Here is a 20,362-nt window from a genome sequence, read left to right as displayed (position 1 = left end):
TTCTCGAAATCTCAAAAAACCCCACATTCCAACATTCTGCCATACAGACGGGTAGTGTTAACGTTGCTGCCATGGCCTTCTCTGTGGAGCTGTCGTGGGGGGTCGCTGTGTGCCGTGATCCCATCTGCAGGGATGGCCTGGGTACCTCCCTGCACCAGGCCTGCCCAAGGACTTGGTGTCCTGGCCCTTGGGTCCTCCGATGCTGAGGCCAGTGCTGTGGCCCAAGACGCGGGGACCCTTTGGAACACTTTGGAAGGAGCGGGCTGGGCTCCGAGGTCCGCGGCCAGAGGGGCAGGGGCAGCGTGAGGCCGGGGGAGCGAGAGCAGGAGGGGCAGGCAGAAGACTCCCCAGGCCTGTGAATGGCTCCTGTGTGACACACGGTGAAGCACACAGATCTTCAGTGCACACAGGTCAGTGTGTTTGCCGTGAATGTGCCCGTGGGACCCAGCCCTTCAACAAGAAACAGAGCATTTCCGTCACGCCGGAAAGGTCCCCATGCTCCTTCCCGTTGGTCCCCGTCCCCACCCCAAAGGCAGCAGCTGCTCAGACTCCTGGCTCGTCATAGGGACCCAGGTGGGCAAGGTTTCCTCCAAGACGACGCCGTGGCCACGTGTCCATAGGTCAGCTCCTAAGCAGTGTTAAGATATTTGTAATTTGGGGCGCCCGGCACACTCAGTCTGTAAAGCATGTAACTTTTGATCTTGGGGTCGTGAGTTTGAGCCCCGTCTACACGTTGGGTGTAGAGCTCACTAAAACACATGTACACGTTCCTAACTTGTCCCAGCCTGTGTGTGCAACCCAGGACCTCCGCTGCTTCCGTCAGGAGTTTTACGTCCCAGCTCAGATCCAGAGCTGACAATTGATGACCTTCTCTTGGTCGTTCATGAGAATCGTCAGCACCGAGGACACTGACCTGGCGCCTGTCTGGACAGCCTCAAGGAGGACATGGTCCATGAGCGTGGGGGCTCCTTCAACTTTGGCTGTGCAAGGCAGCAGGAAGGCTCACAGGGAGGGCCCGGCGGGTGGCAGGGACACGCACCAGTGTCCCTCTGTGATACGGCTATATTACTGGCCGCAGAGCCGGGTCGCTTCCTCGCTTGGAAAGCTGTGAGGAATGCTTCCTGTCCCGGTAGTGTCGTCAGCGTTGGTGCTGGCCTTGGAGGATGTGGTTTGCCATCCCACGACCGGAAGGAGAGCCCCGGGGGCAGCCAGCGGCCCTCTTGGAACTAAAGCCTGTGGCTCTCAGGAAGGACTGAACTAAGGGCCTAGAATTTATCCCAGAGGCACGTGTCTCCACACATGGTGTCTGAGACACCGACATAGAGCCGTGGCCGTGTCCTCTGCACAAAGATGTCCTCGCTGACGGATAGCCGCCCAGAGCCTGACAGCGACCGTGAGAGGCCCGTGGGCTGAATGCTGGCCCCGAAGGGACAGGTTCCGGTCCGAACGGCCAGCTCTTCAGGGTGTGACCTTACTTGGAAATAGGGTCTTGGTGGATGTGACCAGCTCAGAGGAGGTCACTCGGAGCAGGGTGGGTCCTGATCCAGTGTGACCGGCGTCTTTATGAAAAGCACAGCATGTAGAAGGCAGGGACGCAGGGAGAAGGCCAGGTGCGGACGGAGGCAGACACGGGAGTGACGTGGCCCCAGACCGAGGGATGCCGAGGAGGGCGGGTCCTCGCTAGAGGCTGGAGGAGGCGGGAAGGGTTCCAGCCAGAGTCCCCGAGGGAGCGTCTGCTTCCAGCCTGAGGCACATCACCCACAGCCAGCCACACGGGAAGCCCCAGCCCACCGCGTGTCTCCCCACAAGGCCCCTGTGGGAAGCCAGCAGGGGAGGCGGCTTCCAGGGCAGAGCCAGGGGGTCTGTTGGACACTGACCTCCTGCTTCCAGGGCCCGTGTGTCAGGACTCTGACCTCTGTCCCTCTAGGAAAAGTCACTCACCCAGCTGTTCAGGTAGCGGGTCTTTCCAGCAACGCAGCCTCTTCCCTACCGTCTGACATCAGCCTGGTGGGGGCTGCGCACAGGCACGAGCGCCGCAGCTGCGGGCCGGCTCGCCCCGGCATCCCCGTCAGCCAGGCTGCTGGGGGCCCGTCCTCGCTGGCGGGGGTTCACGCTTGTTGCAGAGGGGATGGCGGCCCCCGCAGCCTCTGGCTGTGCCCTCCGGGGCCGGCGCTTCCCCTGTGGTTAGTGTCTGAAGCAGGTGGGAAGCGGAGCGTCTGCGAGCTGACCTGAAAGCCACACGAAGTTGCTCGTGTCCCTCCAGCCACGCTGAGAAAACACTCCACTCCGGTCCCTGAACGCGCACGTCTCTGAGTCCGTGCAGGGGGCCTGGAGCCAAGCGAGTGGGCATAGCGGGCCACACCACAAGGCCGTCTGCAGGCACAAGCCGGCGTGCCCCGTGGTCGGAGGTGTGTGCTTAGAGCCAGGCCTGGGGGTGGGAGGATGCTGTGAGCATGTCTGGCAGACGCGGCCGGTCTGCTGTGGGACTGCCTGCTTTGGGGCGTCGTGACGTTAGCAGGTTCACAGTGTGACCGCCTGACTAGAGCAGGGGAGGCCACGGCAAACACGGGGTGGGAGCAGCAGGGGGGTGTGTCGGCAGGCGGTGGAGAGGGAGGCGAGCCGGCGCCATCCCTGCTGAGCCGAGGGGCTGCATCTTGGGGTGTGGCGGCGTCTTCCACTGGTACCAAGTGAACGGGCACGGAGCCTGAGCAGGAACCACATCAGTCCCCCAGCGGGGACGGTCCTGGGCTCCACCGTGCGGGCCATCCCAGTACAGGGTACAGGGGAACACACAGCCTGTGCCATGCCAAGTCACAGACGAGATTGGGGCTCCCGGAGCAGCCTGGGCTACCATTCCGTCCTACAGACGAGGAAGCCAAGACCCTGCGAGGGTGGTCCCGGCCCTGGAGGCGGCAGATAGAGCCTCTGGGCAGGGCCAGGCTGGCGGCAGGTCCCCCATTCTCCTGTGGGGTCTGCAGGAGCAGCTGTGAGGTTTTGTGGGAGATGTTCCGACGGGCACGGGACAGGGAGGTTGGGGGTTTGCAGGGAAACGGGCCACCCTTCCTGTCTGCTGGGTCCACGGCGAGGAGTGGGGCAGGGGAGTCGGGGCCAGAAGGCAGAGCTGGTGTGGAGCGGAGCCAACGGGGCTGTGACTGGGAGGGGAAGCTGGGGTCTGTGTTCAGTAGGAAAAGAGCTTCCTTCTGGAAGCGGTGATGTGCGGCCACAGCAAGTGTGCAGTGATGTCGGTGCGCCGGGCTGGCCTCCGGAAGCAGACGGGCCCAGCTCCAACCTCGCGCGGCTCCCGTTTGGCCTGGAGCAGACTGGCCCTTGCAGCTTCCCTGATGCTTTTGTGGGAAATGAATGAGTGGCCAGAGCCTGGCGCGGGGGCAGGTTGAGCACGTGGGGGCCACATGGAGACAGTGCGGTGGCTGGGTCGGACCTCACTAACTCGAGCATCTGTTCCTTCGTCTGTGTGATGCGTCCTCTTGGCAGGGCATCGGCCGGGGCCGGGCGGCACGGTGGCCGAGGACATGGAGTCCCCCTGCTGGGACCTTCCAGGCACTGCGCTGCGATGCTCCGTTGCCTCTCCTGCGGGTCTTGTACGTGTCACCGTGCGCGTGTCATTTTCACAGAGGTCAGGTTGTGCCGTATAACCTTGAGTCCTTTTTCTACCTCTGTGACATGCGTGTCTCCGTCACTGTGATTCTTCGGTTCACGATGTAAATGGTTGTGGCCCTTCTCTTCCCCGCGGCTGCTGAGCGTTCACACCTGCTGTCCTAAGGCCGCCCGGCCGTGCACTTGGCAGTAGCTCTCCTTCGCTCGGGCGGCCGCGTGCCGCAGGACCGGGCAAGCCGTGGGCGGCCGTGTGCTCGTGCTCACCGGTCCGTCCTCCTGCCGCGTCCGGGCTGCGCTCCCGTCGTCCTCTCGGGGAATTTCTTATTTCAAACAGTGTGTTTCTCATCTCTGCAGATGCCGTTCGGTCCTTCTCGAGTCATCGTCCGTTTCTCTTCCTGCTCTGGGCCTGTTTTCCTTTAGCCCTGGAGCGTGGTCGTGGGCACAGCCGCGTCCTCGCGGTTCGGCCTGTGCCGGCGTGTGTCAGGGCCTCGTTCCCTTTTGTGGCTGGTGCTGCTTCATTGTGTCACGTTCTTTGTCACTCCATCCCCCGGGGGACAATCGTGTTGGCACGTTCAGCTCCTGGGAGAAGCGCCGTGAACACACACGCACGAGGTGTTGGGTGGACGTGTGTCTTTGGGGAGTCGCGGGTCGGGTGGCAGCTCCGCGTGTGCCCCTTTGAGGAGCCGCCAGACTGTCCTGTACGGCGAAGCACCGTCCCACACCCGCGAGCAGCCTTTGCAGCGGGCGACGGCCCCGCGCCGTCTGCCTCCTCGCAGGCACGCTCTGGCTGGTTTTTCCACGCCGGTCGCCCAGCGGGTACAGGGCAGCTTTGGGACTGAGAAGAAGGAGTCCCCAGACTTGTCGGGAAAAACTGCCTTTGGCCAGCAGCAGTCCCGTTGTTGCGACGACTGGAGGGTCCGCACCGTCCGCTGAGGCGGAGGGTCCCCACGGCCGGGAGTGCAGCCGCGGCAGGAGGCGGGGGCCCGCAGCGGCCTGGACGGCACGAGCCGCGGTTCCTTCGGCTGCTGTAAGTGTTCTCTGCCCCTTGTGCCAGGTGCTCCTCGGGCATCGGGAAGAGGAAACAAGGGCAAGTTTTCCGTCCAATGAGGTGCAGAGGCTCCAGGAGCAGAACAGAAGCTTACGAAGGGCCATCGCGGAGATGAGGAAAGAAATGGAGACTCTGAGTGACCACGTTCCTCCTCCTGCCCCGTCGGGGGTTCGGGCCTCCGACACAGAGCAGCCCCGTCCAAGCCCAGAGGCAGCAGCTGAGGCGCCTGGTGAGCAAGCACGAGGGCAGCAGGAGGAGAGGGGAGGGGAGGGCAGGGGACACGGGTCTCCACTGGGTCCAAGATGGGCTGCACTCGGAGTCTTACAAACAACCGTCCGCTTTAGAGTAGGACGTCCGAGAACGACAGCAGCGTTTCCGCTGACGAGAGCATCTTCCGTCAGTGCTTCTGTGTGCGATAACGACGTTTCATTGGGAAAGGGGAAGAGGAAGGTGAAGGCTGTGTACTTGGCACTTATAGCCGGGACTCCGCTGGCACAGGGAGCTGGTTGGGCACCGTGTTCGAGGGGCAGGCGTCAGGGCTGAGGGCACCAGGCCTCTCCTCAGGGCATCCTGTGCTGTAGCCAAGGTGGGCTGTGCCCCACGTGTGTTAGAAAGCCCAGGAGTGGCTGTGAGCGGAGGGCACAGCTCCACCAGTGGCGGGACACGCTGTGCTACCGCGCATGAAGGCTCATGGCAGGGACGCTGAGGGTCTGCTGGGCTGTGGGGCCCTCCTCAGTGAGCACCCAGGCTGGGGGCCATTGTGGGGGTGCACTGGGAGACAGACAGCACCAGCCTGAGTGGGCCTCTGCTTTGGCGATGGTGGAGGGACGTGTAAATGTGCGTGTCTGTGTGTTTCCTGGGTCTTTTGGGGCAGATCACGTTACGGTCCTTGAAACAGAAATACGAAATCTAAAGCATAAATTTAAAGCCTTGGAAGAACAACTAGAAGACATGTTCGATCCTTCAAAGACGTCCTCCTCTTACACTGACTTTCAACCCAGCGTCCACACCTCGGCTGATGTCCCCGGTAAGAGTCCTTGTCCCGTCCTGTCGCACGCTCTGCCCCAGTAACACTGCCTTTGTTTTAATTGAAATATAAACCCTACGGAAAGTCACAAAATGCAAATGCACAGGTCAGGAGTGACCACAGACTGCAGGTCCCCTGTCCTGACCCCCAGGAGTCCCCGGGTCAGGCCATTCTCTAGGTGTTTGCTCCCGTTCACCACTCTGTATGGGCGCCTCCCTGCCCCACCCCTGCTCTCACACCAGCCGGGCTGGGGTGCTGGCCTGGTGCAGGGCCCACCTGGGGGGACTAGGGGGATGGACGCAGGCCAGGCAGCTCGAGGGTTTACGGGAGGAGAAGGGAGGGAGCAGGGCTCTTCCTCCAGGTCGTCCAGTCTCCGCTCGGGAGCTGGCTGGCTCCCCAGAGCTGGTCTCTTTTATTTCTTTTTCTTATATTGCTTTTCCTGGCTGGCATCCCCAGTATGATGTTGATAACAGCTGGCTTTCTTCCTGATCCCAAAGAAAAATTTTCAGCATTTCTCCTAAATATTTTGTAAGGATTTGAGGGGAACAGGGTCAGAGCAAGGAAGTTCCTTTCTCTTCCTGTTGTAAGGCTGATCTTCGTTTTTTACCGTGATTCTGTCAATTTTCCTTAGTGTGTTTTGAAGCCTTGTCATTGGACGTGTAGGATTGCCGTGGTTGTGATGGGATCAGACCCTTCGGTGGTCCTGGAATGGTCCTTTCTCCCTGCCCCGGGGTCCGTTCCGTGTGCTGTTGGTCACTAGCCCGGCCTCCCCCTGGTGAGCGTCTGCTTGTCACGTCTTCAGGTCCCTTTCCCCTTCTGACCTGCCTCTCCCCCACTCGAGGCAACTCTCGCAGGCAGCACACAGGTGGGTCAGTTTCTGAAGCCTACATTGCCGACGTCTCTGACCGACACGTGTCCACCGGCCACCCTGGCCCTAGTGTGGGGCGTGAGCAGCGGCTTCCTTCCTGCTCTCTGTCCCTTGGTGACTTTTGCTCATGGGTCACCCGCGCAGCTCGGGTCCGTGGCTGCAGGACCACGGCCAGCTCCCGTCCCTGCGGCACAGCCTCCAGCGGAAGGCGGAGGTCAGGCCCCGCAGCACAAAACCCACCTCTCCCACGTGGGGAGCCACGGCAGGCAGTGTTCTCGGCCCTGCTTGGAGCTGTCCCGTGTGACCTGAAACACTCGGGAGGAAAGCCAGAGGCTGGGAGGTTCGTGCGGACTGGGAGGTTCATGCCCTTGGCACGTGTCCCTCCTGAGGCCCATGTTCCAGGTTCCATGTCATCCAGGTCTGCTGCTGCTGAGTCTTCTGGCTTCCCGTCGTCTGAGAAGGGAGTTTCCTGCTGGCGTGAGAGGAGGAGCTCCCAGCCCTCACAGCCGTGGTGCCGCGTCCCGCCGAGAGGGCCCGGCCCTCTGAGCCCCGTCCCCGACCAGCCCCATGCCGCGTCTGTCGCTCGGGGTGGAAACCGATGGTGGTGTGTCTAGGCTGGCCCGTTTGGCGCTGAATCCGGAGGTTCTTGTCTTTGCCAGGTTGGGGGGGTTTTCAACCGTGACTTGGGCACATGTTCCTCTACTCCCTGCTCTTTTCCCTTCGGGATCTGATGACAGAAGCGCCGGCTTGTTCTCCCGCAGGTCCCTGTGGCTCTGGGACTTTTGTCCATCTGTTTCCTCTGTGTCTCAGATGGGTGATTTCTCTGTCTATCTTCCAGCTCGCAGGCCCGGGGTCCCCTCCGAGCTGCTCTGGAGCCCTTTGGGGGCACTTTTATTTCGGTGTCAGTTCTAAGATTGCATCTGGTTTTTCTTTCTCTTTTATTCCTCTGCTGAAACTTTTTTTCCATTGTTTTAAGAGTGTATCAGCTTGTTTTAAATCCCTTGTTCCCTGTTCCTCGTGGTGGAATCCCTTAACTCTGTGTACTGATTCCCTGTTCCACGTGGTTCTGACATCTGTCCCGTCAGTTGGGATTGTCCTGGTTGTCGGTGCGATGAGTGGCCCTGGACTATGACAGGCGTGTACCAAGCAGGTGCTCTGAAAGCCTGACCCCTCTTCTGCTCTTGCCGGGGCACGACGCACATCCATGTCCTAGCCTGTCTCTCGGGCTGCATCTGAAAGGCCGCTTGGTCACCAGAGCCTTTGCGATGATGCTGTCCCGCTCTGCCCGAGGCCACTAGTCCTGGCGCTTTCCCCGCCTTGCAGAGCTCAGCTCGCAACACATTGGCTGTATCCACACTGCCTGGTTTCCACGGGGGCCCCCGCAGGGACTTAGTGCACAGAGTTAAGGAATTCCTTTCTCTGCCCCACCCCCCTGAACCCTCACCACATGCTCTTCCCGGGAGGGTCCACATGGCTGGTGCACGGGAGCCTCTGCCTTTCTTTCCAGGCCCTTCCACTGCAGGGAGCAGGCCTGGCCTTTCTTGGTCTAAGCTCCCTGGCCTTTCTGGGTTGTGGCTGCTTCAGGATCAAAGCCAGGAAATACAGGAAGAAAAAAGACATGGAGCCCAGCGCGGAGTGTCCCCGGAGCCCCTGGCCCCCGTCTGCTGGGCCTCCCCTCACAGTCGCTTGAGGCTTGAGCTGCGCCGAAGGAGAGGGATGGGCACACACGCGCCGTCTTGTTGGGAGCAGCAAGCGCGCTTGGCTTCTGAATGTTAACACCAGCTTTACGTCTGTGGGATAATCTCCACACGTGATTCACTCTTTTACTGATGTGTTCCCAAGAATTAGTACGTTTATGTTTGTGAGGGGCTTTGGCCTGTACCCTTTCTTTCTCATGATGCCCATTGTCAAGTTTTAGGACCACAAGTCTGGCCTCAGATGTGTTGGGAGATGTTCCCTATTTCTCTGTTTTCTGAAAAACTTTGTGTTAGACTTATGTTAATTTTTCGTGAGCCAGCTAATAGAATTCAATTCTGAGCCCTTTTGGGTTTAGGATTTTCCTCGTGAGAAGGCTTTAAAGTATTAATTCACTCTTTCTCACAGTAAAGGATGATCCACGTTTTCTTTTTTGTGTCACTTTTTGATATTATATTTTACTAGGAAATTGTCCATTTCATCTGAATTTTCAAAAATTACTCATAGTATCGTCCTATGAATTTTATTTTATTTTTAACTTACTTATTTGAGAGAGAGAGAGGGAGAGAGCACAAGAGCAGAAGGAGAAGCAGGAGGAGAAGCAGGCTCCCTACTGAGCAGGGAGCCCCTCAATCCCAGGACCCTGGGATCATGACTGAGCTGAAGGCAGATGCTTAATGACTGAGCCACCCAGGTACCCCGTTTACTAAATTTCTTTTTTTTTTTTTTATTTATTTATTTGACAGAAAGAGAGAGATCACAAGCAGGCGGTGGGGGGGGGGAAACAGGGCCCCCGCCGAGCAGAGAGTCCAATACGGGGCTCGATCCCAGGACCCTGAGATCATGACCTAAGCCGAAGGCAGAGGCCCAACCCACTGAGCCACCCGGGTCCCCACGTTTACTTAATTTCTTAAAAGATTTCTTGAGTCATTTGAGAGTGAGCACACATGTGCACACAAACATGGGGAGGGGCAGAGGGAGAGAAGCCGGCTCCGCGCTCAGCTCAGAGCCCAAAGCAGGACTCGAGCTCATGACCCTGAGATCATGACCTGAGCGTAGATCAGGAGTTGGACGCTCAAGTGACTGAGCCACCCAAGCGCCCCTTAATTTTTTTAAAAAAGTATTTATTTTTAAGTAATCTCTACCCCCAGCGTGGGGCTCAGACTCATGAGCCCAGGATCAGGAGCCACTCGCTCCATTGCCTGAGCCAGCAGGCTGCCCTGTTTTACGGAAGTTTGGATAAGCGGTTTATTAATGATAATTCAGGTCAAAATAACTTCTAACCTGTACTGATTCCTTCCTTGACCTATGGTTTAGGAATGTTTCCCTAATGCCCAAGTGAGGGGGCAGCTGGTACTGACCGGCCTCCCCCGGGACCAGACGGCAAGGCTGCACTGTCTTCCCGCAGAGATGCTGCTTTCTTGGCACGAGGATGAGATTTCATGCCCCATGGCCCTCAGTGCTGGTGGGGACCTGGCCCTTCCACTCAGCTCTAGAACTAGACCTCCCGGTGGACATGCAGGATCAGCGGACATCCCTCGGGGAGGGCAGGGAAGCAGGGCCCTCTGCCCTGGACAGCACAGGCTCGACTCCCCAGATAGGGCAGCTGACTGGAACCTTCTCCGGGGCTTCAGGAGACCTGAGCCTGACAGACTCCCTCTTTCTGCAGGAGGAGCTGTGCCGGCCAAAGGTGCCCCCGTTGGGCTAGCGCTCGGGAGGCTCCGAAACAGGGCACGTGTCGTGAACCGCCTGGTGGCCCGACACAGGCAGAAGGTATGGCTTCCCCTTGACACGTGGGCCGGGCAGCTCTCCTGGCTGGACCCCTTGACCTCTTCGCGCCTCAGTTTCCCTCCAAGAAGGGGTTATTGTGGGGTCATGTGGGGTCATGTGACGGCACCCGGGAAGGCCTGGGAAGTGAGTCTGGAGCAGGGGCCGCCGTGCCGCAGCACAGGGCCTGCCGTCTCCGCCGCTCTGGGCGGCTGCGGCCCAGAGCATGATGCCGGCCGTGTGCTCATGACACTCCGGGGCTGGTCTGGGCGCGGGGCGTGGTGGGAGCGTGTCCACACGCCTCAGCAGCCTGTGCGGGGTCGGACCACAGTCAAGCCCTGGGCCGATGCCCGCTGCTTCTCAGGGCGCGCGCTCTCCCCATTACACGTGCGGCCTGGGTCACAACCCACGCTTTATTGCTGCAAATTCACCATTTCTCTTTTGTAGTGTTTTTTCATTGTGGTAAAATATACAAACATGAAGCTTATAATTTTCAAGCGTATGTTCAGCGACATTAAGTCCGTTGGCAACACTGTGTCACCGCTGTCTGTTAGTCCCAGAACTTTTCCATCACCTGAACAGAAACCGTCCCCCTTCAGCACCAGCCCCACACCCCTCCCCTGGGACCCCTCCGCCGGGCACGAGATGGCAGGGCTGCACTGGGGACCTGCGTCCTGCCGGCGGGCTGGGTGCCTCTCCCGGGACCGGGGTCCTACAGCGGCTGCCGTTTGCCGACCCGCTCGTTTCCCTCAGCGCCATGTCCTCAAGGTCCGTCCGTCATCCTTGGCACCTTCGGAGACCTGAGGAATAGCCCGTTGTGTTCCCCACATGTGTGGGTTCCGATGGACACTCGGGTGTCCCCTCCTCTTGGCAACTGTGAATAATGCTGCTGCGAACGTGGGCTCCGGACCTCAATGCCCGTCCCTGCTCGCTGTGGCTCTGGGCACACATGCGGGAGCGGGCGTGCTGGGTCATGTGGTGAGTCTGCGGTTCACTCTCCGAAGAACCACCCAGCCGTTTGCTCATGCGACTGCCCCGTTTTCCGTCCCCCCAGCCGTGCGTGAGGATCCCCACAGCCCACGTCCTGACCCACGTGACCTAGTTTCTTTTTTAACTGTGGCCAGTGCAGTGGGTGCGATGCGGCGGCTGCCATGGCTGTGGTTTGCGTCTGCCCCAACGGCGAACCGTGTGGCACATTCTCTCGTGCGCTCACTGGCCGTTCGTGTGTCTTCTTTGAGAAAGTGTCAATTCCGATCCTCTGCCATTTGTAGCTGCATTGTTTGTCTCTCTGTTGTTGGGTTCTAAGAGTTCTTTACGTAATCTGGATATTAGTCCTTTATCAGATGCACAGTTTGCAGAGTTTTTCTCCCATGCTAAGGCTCCTCTTTTCACTTTCTTGATAATGTGCTTCAAAGCACAAATGTTTTTAGTTTTTATGATTTCCAGTTTATTTATATTTTTAAAATTTTTTTGTTTATTTTTTAAAAGATTTTATTCCTTTTTTGAGAGAGAGAGAGAGACAGAGAGAGAGAGCACAAGCCCGGGGAGCAGCAGGCTGAGGGAGAGAGAAGCAGACTCCCCGTGGAGCAGGGAGCTCGACACGGGGCTCGATCCCAGGGCCCTGGGACCATGACTGAGCTGAAGGCGGACGCTCAATGTCTGAGCCACCCAGGCGTCCCTGTTTTGCCTATTTTTTTTTTAACTGCTTGTAATTTTGGTGTCATCCCGTCCTGTTGCCTTTTGCACAGAAATGTTCTTCACGAGGAAACAAGAAGTTCTCACATGTCCTTTTAAGTCCATAAATAACACAAATCCCACTGCCCTGTGTGCCCTGCGTCTTCCATGAAACAGAACTGGCCGCTGGGCGCGGCGTGTCCGAGCCTCCTGGCCGCTGGAGGGGGTGGCTGCCGCCTTGTGCTGCCGGGCGGGACGGAGGGGAGCTCGCGGCTCCTGTCTGCTCGCGGCGCGGGGGAAGGCTCAGGGCACTCAGCCTTGCTGCTTCCCAGTCTGCCCGCCGCGGGGACATCACGCACGCGCTTTACAAACGGGAAGTGAACATTTAAGTACAAGCTCTTAATTGTCTCTTGATGACCATAGCTGCTATGACTATCACGGGGAGAAATGTTCGCCTCAAGATGTGTTTTTGTTTGTTATTTAACAGTATCTCTTGAGCAAGTGGTCACCTTTTTGGTGTGTATGTGACAAATTCAAAGAATAAAATATTCACCAGCGATTCACTGTAGGACTTCCTGGAAAAGGAACATATTTCCTCTTCCTGGGAATAAAATGGAAGTGAGTCTAGAGGGGCACCTTTCATTCTGTTGCCTCCTCTTTCCTTCCTTCCATCAGCAGGAGGCAGATGTCCAGAGTGAGGGGTGGCCCTGGAGCTCTGGCCTGGGGCCTGCTCTGGGGATCTCACGGCCGACCCTGCACGACCAAGGCCCCCTGCCCCTGGGACTTGCCCTCCTGACCCTCCGTCCTCCTCCACCCTCTGCCTTCCGAGCTCGGGCTCTCTCTGGCTTGTCAGTGAGCTCCTCCGAAGCCGCCGCCTCGCCCCTCCCACCGCTCCAGCTCCCGTCCCAAGCCCTGGATTGCCCCCTCCTGGTCACCAGTGTTTTCTACACTTGCTGGTTTCCGCCGGAACTGGGCTCCGGAGCAGTGGGCTTCAGGCCTGGATGCTCCCCGGACAGCCTTGGGTCCAGTGCAGGCCCTGCCACAGGCCCTGCAGGGCATGCTGCAGGGGCGGGCGGGGTGCGCTGCGTGCAGAACAGCTGCATCAAGCCAAAAGCGGGAGCCTGACAGGCGCGTCCTTTGTCACCGTTCTGCAGCACGGATGAGTGCGCCTGCCCTCCCCACCCCCCGCCCTCCGGCCTAACATTGCCCCTAAAATGGCCTCCCAGGTGCTGCAGCGACCCCTGGACGTGGACACCGTCCCGCACGAGCTTCCCCGTGAGGTGGACCAGGGGTGCCAGCAGGTCTCGGAGCTGCGGAAGCAGGTGTTTGAGCTTGAGGAGCACCTCGGGAACAGGCCGCTGTTGCCCACCTTGGACGAGGTGGCCCTCGGGAGGGAGGTAGGTGCCCTGTGCTGATCACTCCCACCACTGCTGTGGTCCTCTCCGGGGCCTGCTGCAGAAGTCCCCGCGTGGCCGTCTGTGGAGCCGTCCCGGGCTTCCCCCGCGGCTGGCTTTCCTGGGCAGGCCTGGTCCGTGGCCTCCAGGCCCTAGGACCCTGCCCCTTGAAGTCCGCGTCACTGTGTGGCCCAGTCAGTGAAGCGTCTGACCCTTGGTGTCAGCTCAGGTCACAGTTTCACAGTCGTGACATGGAGCCCCGCGTCAGGCTCTGCGCTCAGTGGGCCTCTGCCTGAGAGTCTCTCTCTCTGCCCCTCCCCCCCAAAATAAAGAAATAAATCTTAAAAAGTAATAATAATAAGTCCAGCATGGGAAAACCACACGTATGAAGAGGCTGTTCTGTTTCCTTTAAAAGGGAGTCCTCCTGCTAGGAGGGCCCTCGAACTGAATGCAGAATTGGGCTTCTCCTTCGAGAGGACCCTTGTGCGGGTTTTCAGAGGGTTTGAGCCGCCGCCTCTGCACTCGTGACAGTGGGGCTCCCGTCCTGGCCCTGGCCCTCCGCACCTGGTGTCCAGCAGGCTCCACGGCTGGTCCAAGCCATGGTTCTGAGCTGTGCAGAGAGTCCACAGCTGCCGTCCCCACGGATCTGACGCACGGGCCGCTTCTCTTCTTACCGACGCCTGTGATGGAAATGCTGTCAAGGGTGCGCTTCTTACTCTGTCGGTTACCTGTGGTGACCTGGGCCACCTGTGATTATCTTTGGTGACCTGTGGCACCTACAGTGACCTGCGTTACCTGTGGCGACATGCAGTGACCTGTGCTACCTGTGGTGAATGCGCTGCGTGCAGAACAGCTGCATCAAGCCAAAAGCGGGAGCCTGACAGGCGCGTCCTTTGTCACCGTTCTGCAGCACGGATGAGTGCGCCTGCCCTCCCCACCCCCCGCCCTCCGGCCTAACATTGCCCCTAAAATGGCCTCCCAGGTGCTGCAGCGACCCCTGGACGTGGACACCGTCCCGCACGAGCTTCCCCGTGAGGTGGACCAGGGGTGCCAGCAGGTCTCGGAGCTGCGGAAGCAGGTGTTTGAGCTTGAGGAGCACCTCGGGAACAGGCCGCTGTTGCCCACCTTGGACGAGGTGGCCCTCGGGAGGGAGGTAGGTGCCCTGTGCTGATCACTCCCACCACTGCTGTGGTCCTCTCCGGGGCCTGCTGCAGAAGTCCCCGCGTGGCCGTCTGTGGAGCCGTCCCGGGCTTCCCCCGCGGCTGGCTTTCCTGGGCAGGCCTGGTCCGTGGCCTCCAGGCCCTAGGACCCTGCCCCTTGAAGTCCGCGTCACTGTGTGGCCCAGTCAGTGAAGCGTCTGACCCTTGGTGTCAGCTCAGGTCACAGTTTCACAGTCGTGACATGGAGCCCCGCGTCAGGCTCTGCGCTCAGTGGGCCTCTGCCTGAGAGTCTCTCTCTCTGCCCCTCCCCCCAAAATAAAGAAATAAATCTTAAAAAGTAATAATAATAAGTCCAGCATGGGAAAACCACACGTATGAAGAGGCTGTTCTGTTTCCTTTAAAAGGGAGTCCTCCTGCTAGGAGGGCCCTCGAACTGAATGCAGAATTGGGCTTCTCCTTCGAGAGGACCCTTGTGCGGGTTTTCAGAGGGTTTGAGCCGCCGCCTCTGCACTCGTGACAGTGGGGCTCCCGTCCTGGCCCTGGCCCTCCGCACCTGGTGTCCAGCAGGCTCCACGGCTGGTCCAAGCCATGGTTCTGAGCTGTGCAGAGAGTCCACAGCTGCCGTCCCCACGGATCTGACGCACGGGCCGCTTCTCTTCTTACCGACGCCTGTGATGGAAATGCTGTCAAGGGTGCGCTTCTTACTCTGTCGGTTACCTGTGGTGACCTGGGCCACCTGTGATTATCTTTGGTGACCTGTGGCACCTACAGTGACCTGCGTTACCTGTGGCGACATGCAGTGACCTGTGCTACCTGTGGTGAATTACCTGTGGTGACCTGCAGTGACCTGGGTTACTCATGGTGACTTACAGTGACCTGCGTTACCTGTGGTGACCTGCAGTGACCTGGGTTACTCATGGTGACTTACAGTGACCTGCGTTACTCATGGTGACCTGCCGTGACTTGAGTTCCCCGTGGCGACCTGCAGCTGCGACTGTACCGTGGCATCTGGGCGGCATGGGGAGCACTCTGGCAGCAGGTGTGGAAGGCGGAGCTGAGCGGCACAAGGGGGACCCGGCTCTAGGACGACGGCCGGCCCCGAAGGACCGGAGGGGAGGGGACGCCCACTCCTCTCTGGCTCAGGAACAGCAAGAGGGTCCAGACAGGCCCTGGGACGGACAGACGGATGGATGGGTCAAGGACGGCCGCAGAGGGGAGGCCTTCAGGGGTCACCGGGAGGCGGGACCCAGAATTGCCTGCACCGCCCTTAAGTGGACGCGGCCTGGAGAGCCAGAGCCCCGGCCCTGCACCAGGACTCCCGCTGTCCTGAGCTCGAGGCCGTGGGACCACTGAGTCACAGGGAGGCGGGCAGCATGTCTGCCTCACCCCGTTCCCAGCGTTCATTCCAGGTGCTACCCGTGCCCAGCCTGGCGGTCGGTGGCACCAGGGGTTCTCTTCCCAGCCTGGCTCACAGATCCCGCTCGCCTGGCAAGAGGGAATCAGGTGCATCGGCAGGATTTGAAATCAAGATGTTTAATTCTGTGACGGATGGGCTGGAGCTGAAGCAACTGTGACCTGGGGGGGACCTGAGGCACAGGAAATCCAGTGGCAGGTCACTATGCCCGATCCAGGCTGACCGCAGGAAGGCCAGCACCTTGGCGGCCCGGGATCCTTGAACGTCACCAGTGCTGAGACACAAGTTTCTGCATTTCTTGCTCTGCTGAGAGGAAGCAGGGTGCTTGGCTCCCCCGTGGACATATGGAGACAGGACAGAAGGACACGGGCACCGAAGGGCCCCAGGCACCGGCCACACGAGCAGTGGGACTCCCGGGCCCACGCCGACCGGGAGAGGGAGGAAGGAGGAGGGCTGGTCCCTGGCCAGAACCGTGTCTGCAGACATGGCAGGCCCATGCGCCCAGAAGCCATCCTGACTCACGGAGGAGGAACAGGGCTGGGACTCAGTGTCTCCCACGGAGCAGGGGGGCGGCTCAGGGTTGGGAAGAGAGCAGCTTCCCAGGGTGCAGCCTGCGGACACCGCTCCACTGAGGTACATGCTCCTCGCACGGATGCTGGGCCAGAAAGACGTCCTGGGCTTCCAAGCCAGCCGCGCCGGGGAGCGGGGTTCACGGCCTCACTGCCGACTCCAGCCGCGAGGGATGTGATAAAACGGGCCCGCGCCGCGGAGCGTGTGCCCATCGGAGCCTGCAGGGACGTGGGAGGCAGATGTCCTGTGGGGTCCTCCGCTGTACCTGTAGGACACGATTGCACAGTGGGCGAGGTATGCGTGTGGCCTGTGAGCTGGGTCATAGTGTTGTGTCTGTCGTGGATTTCTGGTTTGCGTGACTGTGGTCACCAAGAGAAGATCCGTGTTCGGAAGTACGGACTGAGGCACTGAGGTGTCAACGAGCACGATGTCTCCAGCTTCCCGTCCGCGGCTCAGGAGGAAGCGTGCATGGCACGTGGGGCTGGTGGCCGTGAGGCAGAGGGACTGGTGTACGGTGGCACCATCCTGGCGCTCCCATGCGAGTCTGGCGTTCCCCCAGGTGGAGGCCGGTCCCCCACCGCCCAGCCCAGAAAAGGGGCCCATGCGGGACTCAGAGCCCCTTCCCAGTGGGCAGCAGAGGCCACTGCCGGACCAGCGTCTGTCGTGTCCCCAGTGACCTCCCAGCCCGGAGGATTGACTGAGATCTGCGGTTCTCCCCTCGTCCTGTCCACAGCTCCTCCCTGTCCCTTGAGCACAGCGGGAGGGACACTCCGGCTCCACTGGGGGGCAGTGTTCACCGGTTGTGCCTGCACCCTGGAACCTGCAGAAGGACAGGGATCCCTGATGTCCCCACGAGAGCCGCTGCAGCCCTGGCAGGCCCCCTCTGCGCCCCCACGTTGGGGCATGTTCTGCCGTCAGCCTCTGTGGAGCGCAGTTACCACCGCCCTTGGGAGCGGACCCCTCCCTCACGAGGACCCCTTCCCCTGGCCAGGATTCTGGGAGCAGCCCCTGAGCAGGCGAGGGCTGACGGGGCCAGCGTGGGGGGCTGCCTGGTGAGCTGGGTCAGCTCTCAAAAGCGAGCTTTCTCTTGCCTGTCTCCCGTGTTTTGGGGTGCTCAGTATCGTTCCTCACTTAAAGTGGCACCGGAGACTCCCAACATCGTGTCCCCACTCGCCTCTCTCCTCCCTCCTGAGCTCTGTCCCAGCCCCTCCATGGACCCGAAGATCCTAGTCACATCCCGGGTCCTCAGGAGAGCACAGGCGGGCCCGCGCTCTGTCAGGGGTCAGGGTGTGGGCGCAGAGCCATCTCCCACTCTCCTCTGCTGCCTCCCCTCCCGTCCTCCTGCCCGGCTGGCCTGCAGCCTGTGTTAGAGGCGCCCATGTGAGCCACACGGCTCCAGCCACCTGGAGGACAGTGGCCACCACGTGTGCGGGCGTCTACCAGCCCTGGGAAGGCGCACCAGGAAATGGGGCCAGGACAGAACGTGCTGGTCTGTTCCAGGGACTCTGGGCCGGTTCCTATTCTGGCTGCAGCTTGTGTGGCCAAGATGGACCAGGGCAGCTTTTCATGGGCAGCGAAAGAGGCCACCTGCGTCCCTTGGGGCCCTGGAGGCTGGCTTTTCCTGGGCCTCTGTCCGGCACACATGCATTTGTCTTCTCCTTTCTCTTCCTCCCCACGGCTGCCTCGTTCCAAACACCGTCCCGGTGAGTGGTGTCCGTCCGGGGACTGTGTGGTGGCCCGGCACAGGGACCCTGCTGCACAGTCCAGGCACGAGAGAAATGGGGAAGGCAGGCACCGGCCCCAGGCTCTGTCCGGCCTCTGCCAGCCCCTTCTGCACCATGTGACCCGGTACCTGTGACCTGTGTACCCAGCCCGTAACCTGGTGTCCCGCAGGGGACCCAGTCAGACAGGCAGCCCTCATGCATCCCTGGGACCCCTCAGAGACTCGACATGGGTTCCAGCCGGTTCCTCGCCGTCCTCGCTAGAAAGACACAGGCTTGGTGGGGGCTGCAGGGGACCAGACGTAGGCCTGGCCCAGGGGCTCGTGGCCTTCATTCACCCCACTGTAGAGGAGTTATCCGTGATGTGAGGTCCCCGTCTTGCTGGCAGAGCCCACTGCTCCTTATCCCTCTGTCCCCCGGTGGTGCAGGCTCTGCCCCCCACCCACTCATGCCTCTCCCCCTGGGCAGCTCGTCTTACGGGCCGTCTGCCTGCGGCTTTGTTCCCAGAGCCCCACAGACCAAAGACCCAGAGCGACTGAGGACCAGGGGCCACAGCCCCCACAGGCCTTGTCTGTGCCCCGACTCCAGAGGAAACTAAAGGAGGCCACCCGAAAAATCCTCCGCCTCTGCCTGGAGAAAGAACAGCTCCTGGAGATGGGGAACAGGCTCCGTGCAGAGCTCGGCCATCGTGCCCTGGGTGAGTTTGGGCGCCGTGGCCTGCGCTGCCAGGCAGTGGGGGCCGGGGGGACGGGGGCCCTCCCAGAAGGCCTTTCTTGTGGGCTACTCCCCTAGAAGGGGTAGGGGAGGGGCCTGAGAGGAGGGAGGAGAGAAGCTGTGTTGCCCTGTGGGGGCATCTGGCCTGACTTCCCTGGCAGGCGGGAGGGAGAACAGTGGCTGCTCTTGTGGAGGGAAGCCAGGGTCAGGGGTCACAGGCACAGAGCAGAGCTTCATCCTGTGGCGGCGGGGCGGGGGGGGCATTTGTCCATGAACCCGAGCCTCGGGCAGCATCTGTGGGACAATACTGTGTGGACAGCCGTGGCCTTTCTGGGCTGCATTGTGGGGGGGGGCAGCCACAGCCACCGTGCTCTCAGCTGCCCCTGCCCGGACTTGTCGCTGATGGCCGCCATGGGTCCACTGGGACGCGGCCTGAGACCGCCGGCAGTGGCTGCCCAGCTGCCCCGAGGTGTCTCAGGGCCCTGGCTCCGAAGAAAGACAGCCAGACTAGAAAGAGGCATGTCCTCGTCCAGCCCTACAGCCCTGGCCCCGGCTGCCACCGAGGACGCAGAAGCCCAGGGCTTCATTTGCTGCGTGCAGGCGGCGCTCAGACTGACGCGTCTCTGCCAGTGCTGTGGTCAGCACGGGTTCACTGCAGCAGCGGTCGTTTATAATCACACTCCACAAGCCAGGAACTTACAGGACACCCTCTCTTGATAAGCCAAGAAGGAAATAATAGATTCCCAATTGATGAGAAGTAGTCACACTGTCGTTCCCTGCGGGGAGAGATGGAAGGGAAAAGGTCCCGATTTAGCTGAGCTGCACCTTCCTCCCAGCGGGTCCTTGGAAGGGTTGGCGTAGAGTCATGCGTGGAGAGCAGGCACCCAGCTCCCAGAACAAAGCCAAGGTCCCCTGTTGCCAGAGGACCAGAGGCAGCAGTGTTGGTGGGCCAGCTGATGTGCTTCACGGGACGGCTGCATGGTCGTCAGTGCAGCCAGCCGGGAGTAGCCTTGCCCAGAGCGAACACTCTCAGCACCAAGAGCAAGCCCCTGGCCACGCCACTCTCAGACCATGTTCACCAGCAGTCCTCGCTGCCCTGTGGCACCCCGTTCCTCACACTGTACCCCCTCGCCTTACATGGCTTCTGCCTCTCTGTGCTTTTCCAGCAAGAGCCTTGAGATTGTGTGATGATCAGAGATGAGGGACTTGGGGTTCCACCCACGGTCAATGGGAGACAGGCCATTCCCTCTCTCCTGTCCATTGTCTAGAAGCGGAGGGGAGGCTGGAGGGCTGCAGACCCACCAACCGCTCAGCTTTAGAAGTAAAGCCCAGGGCACCACAAAGGAAGTATCAGCAAAAAAATGCTTCCTCTGTCAACTATGGTCTTAGCTTCCCTGGGCGCGTCCTAATCCCTAACAACCCAACACAAGGGAAGGGAGGGGGAGGCCAGGCCTTGTGCTTCACCCTCAGGACTTCCCATGGCTCAGCTACGTGGATAATAATAGTAGTTCTCGTTATGTTAGTGTTTTGGCCTGAATATGACCAGTAGAATTATCCAGTGAGTGGGAAGTGGAACGCGGGAGAACTTCGCGGAGCGGCAGGGCGTGCCGTGTCTATGGGAGGGAGGGTGCCGATCACTGAGGAAATCTGCATTGGACGCGTGTGTTCGGCTGTCTTGCTGAGGGTCTGCTGTGG

At 60.3% G+C, this 20,362-nt stretch overlaps 1 protein-coding gene across 3 annotated transcripts in view; it reads left to right on the top strand.

The window, feature by feature from the left end:
* The window catches only part of LOC111160295 (coiled-coil domain containing 57), a 94,539-nt gene that overhangs the window by 32,147 nt on the left and 42,030 nt on the right, over positions 1 to 20,362 (top strand). For all 3 annotated transcript variants that reach the window (XM_022523252.1, XM_022523251.1, XM_022523253.1), the window contains 5 exons: positions 4,670 to 4,892; positions 5,538 to 5,690; positions 9,923 to 10,026; positions 12,921 to 13,091; positions 18,461 to 18,650. In XM_022523252.1, coding sequence (XP_022378960.1) covers positions 4,670 to 4,892; positions 5,538 to 5,690; positions 9,923 to 10,026; positions 12,921 to 13,091; positions 18,461 to 18,650 — 841 coding nt within the window. The remainder of the gene's footprint in view (positions 1 to 4,669; positions 4,893 to 5,537; positions 5,691 to 9,922; positions 10,027 to 12,920; positions 13,092 to 18,460; positions 18,651 to 20,362) is intronic.

The sequence above is a fragment of the Enhydra lutris genome, unplaced genomic scaffold (genome assembly GCF_002288905.1).
Source record: "Enhydra lutris kenyoni isolate GAN:26980312 unplaced genomic scaffold, ASM228890v2 scaffoldscaffold75, whole genome shotgun sequence".
Taxonomy (NCBI): Eukaryota; Metazoa; Chordata; class Mammalia; order Carnivora; family Mustelidae; genus Enhydra; species Enhydra lutris.
The sequence above is the reverse complement of the archived record's forward strand: the minus strand, read 5'-3'. Positions and strand labels throughout refer to the sequence as shown.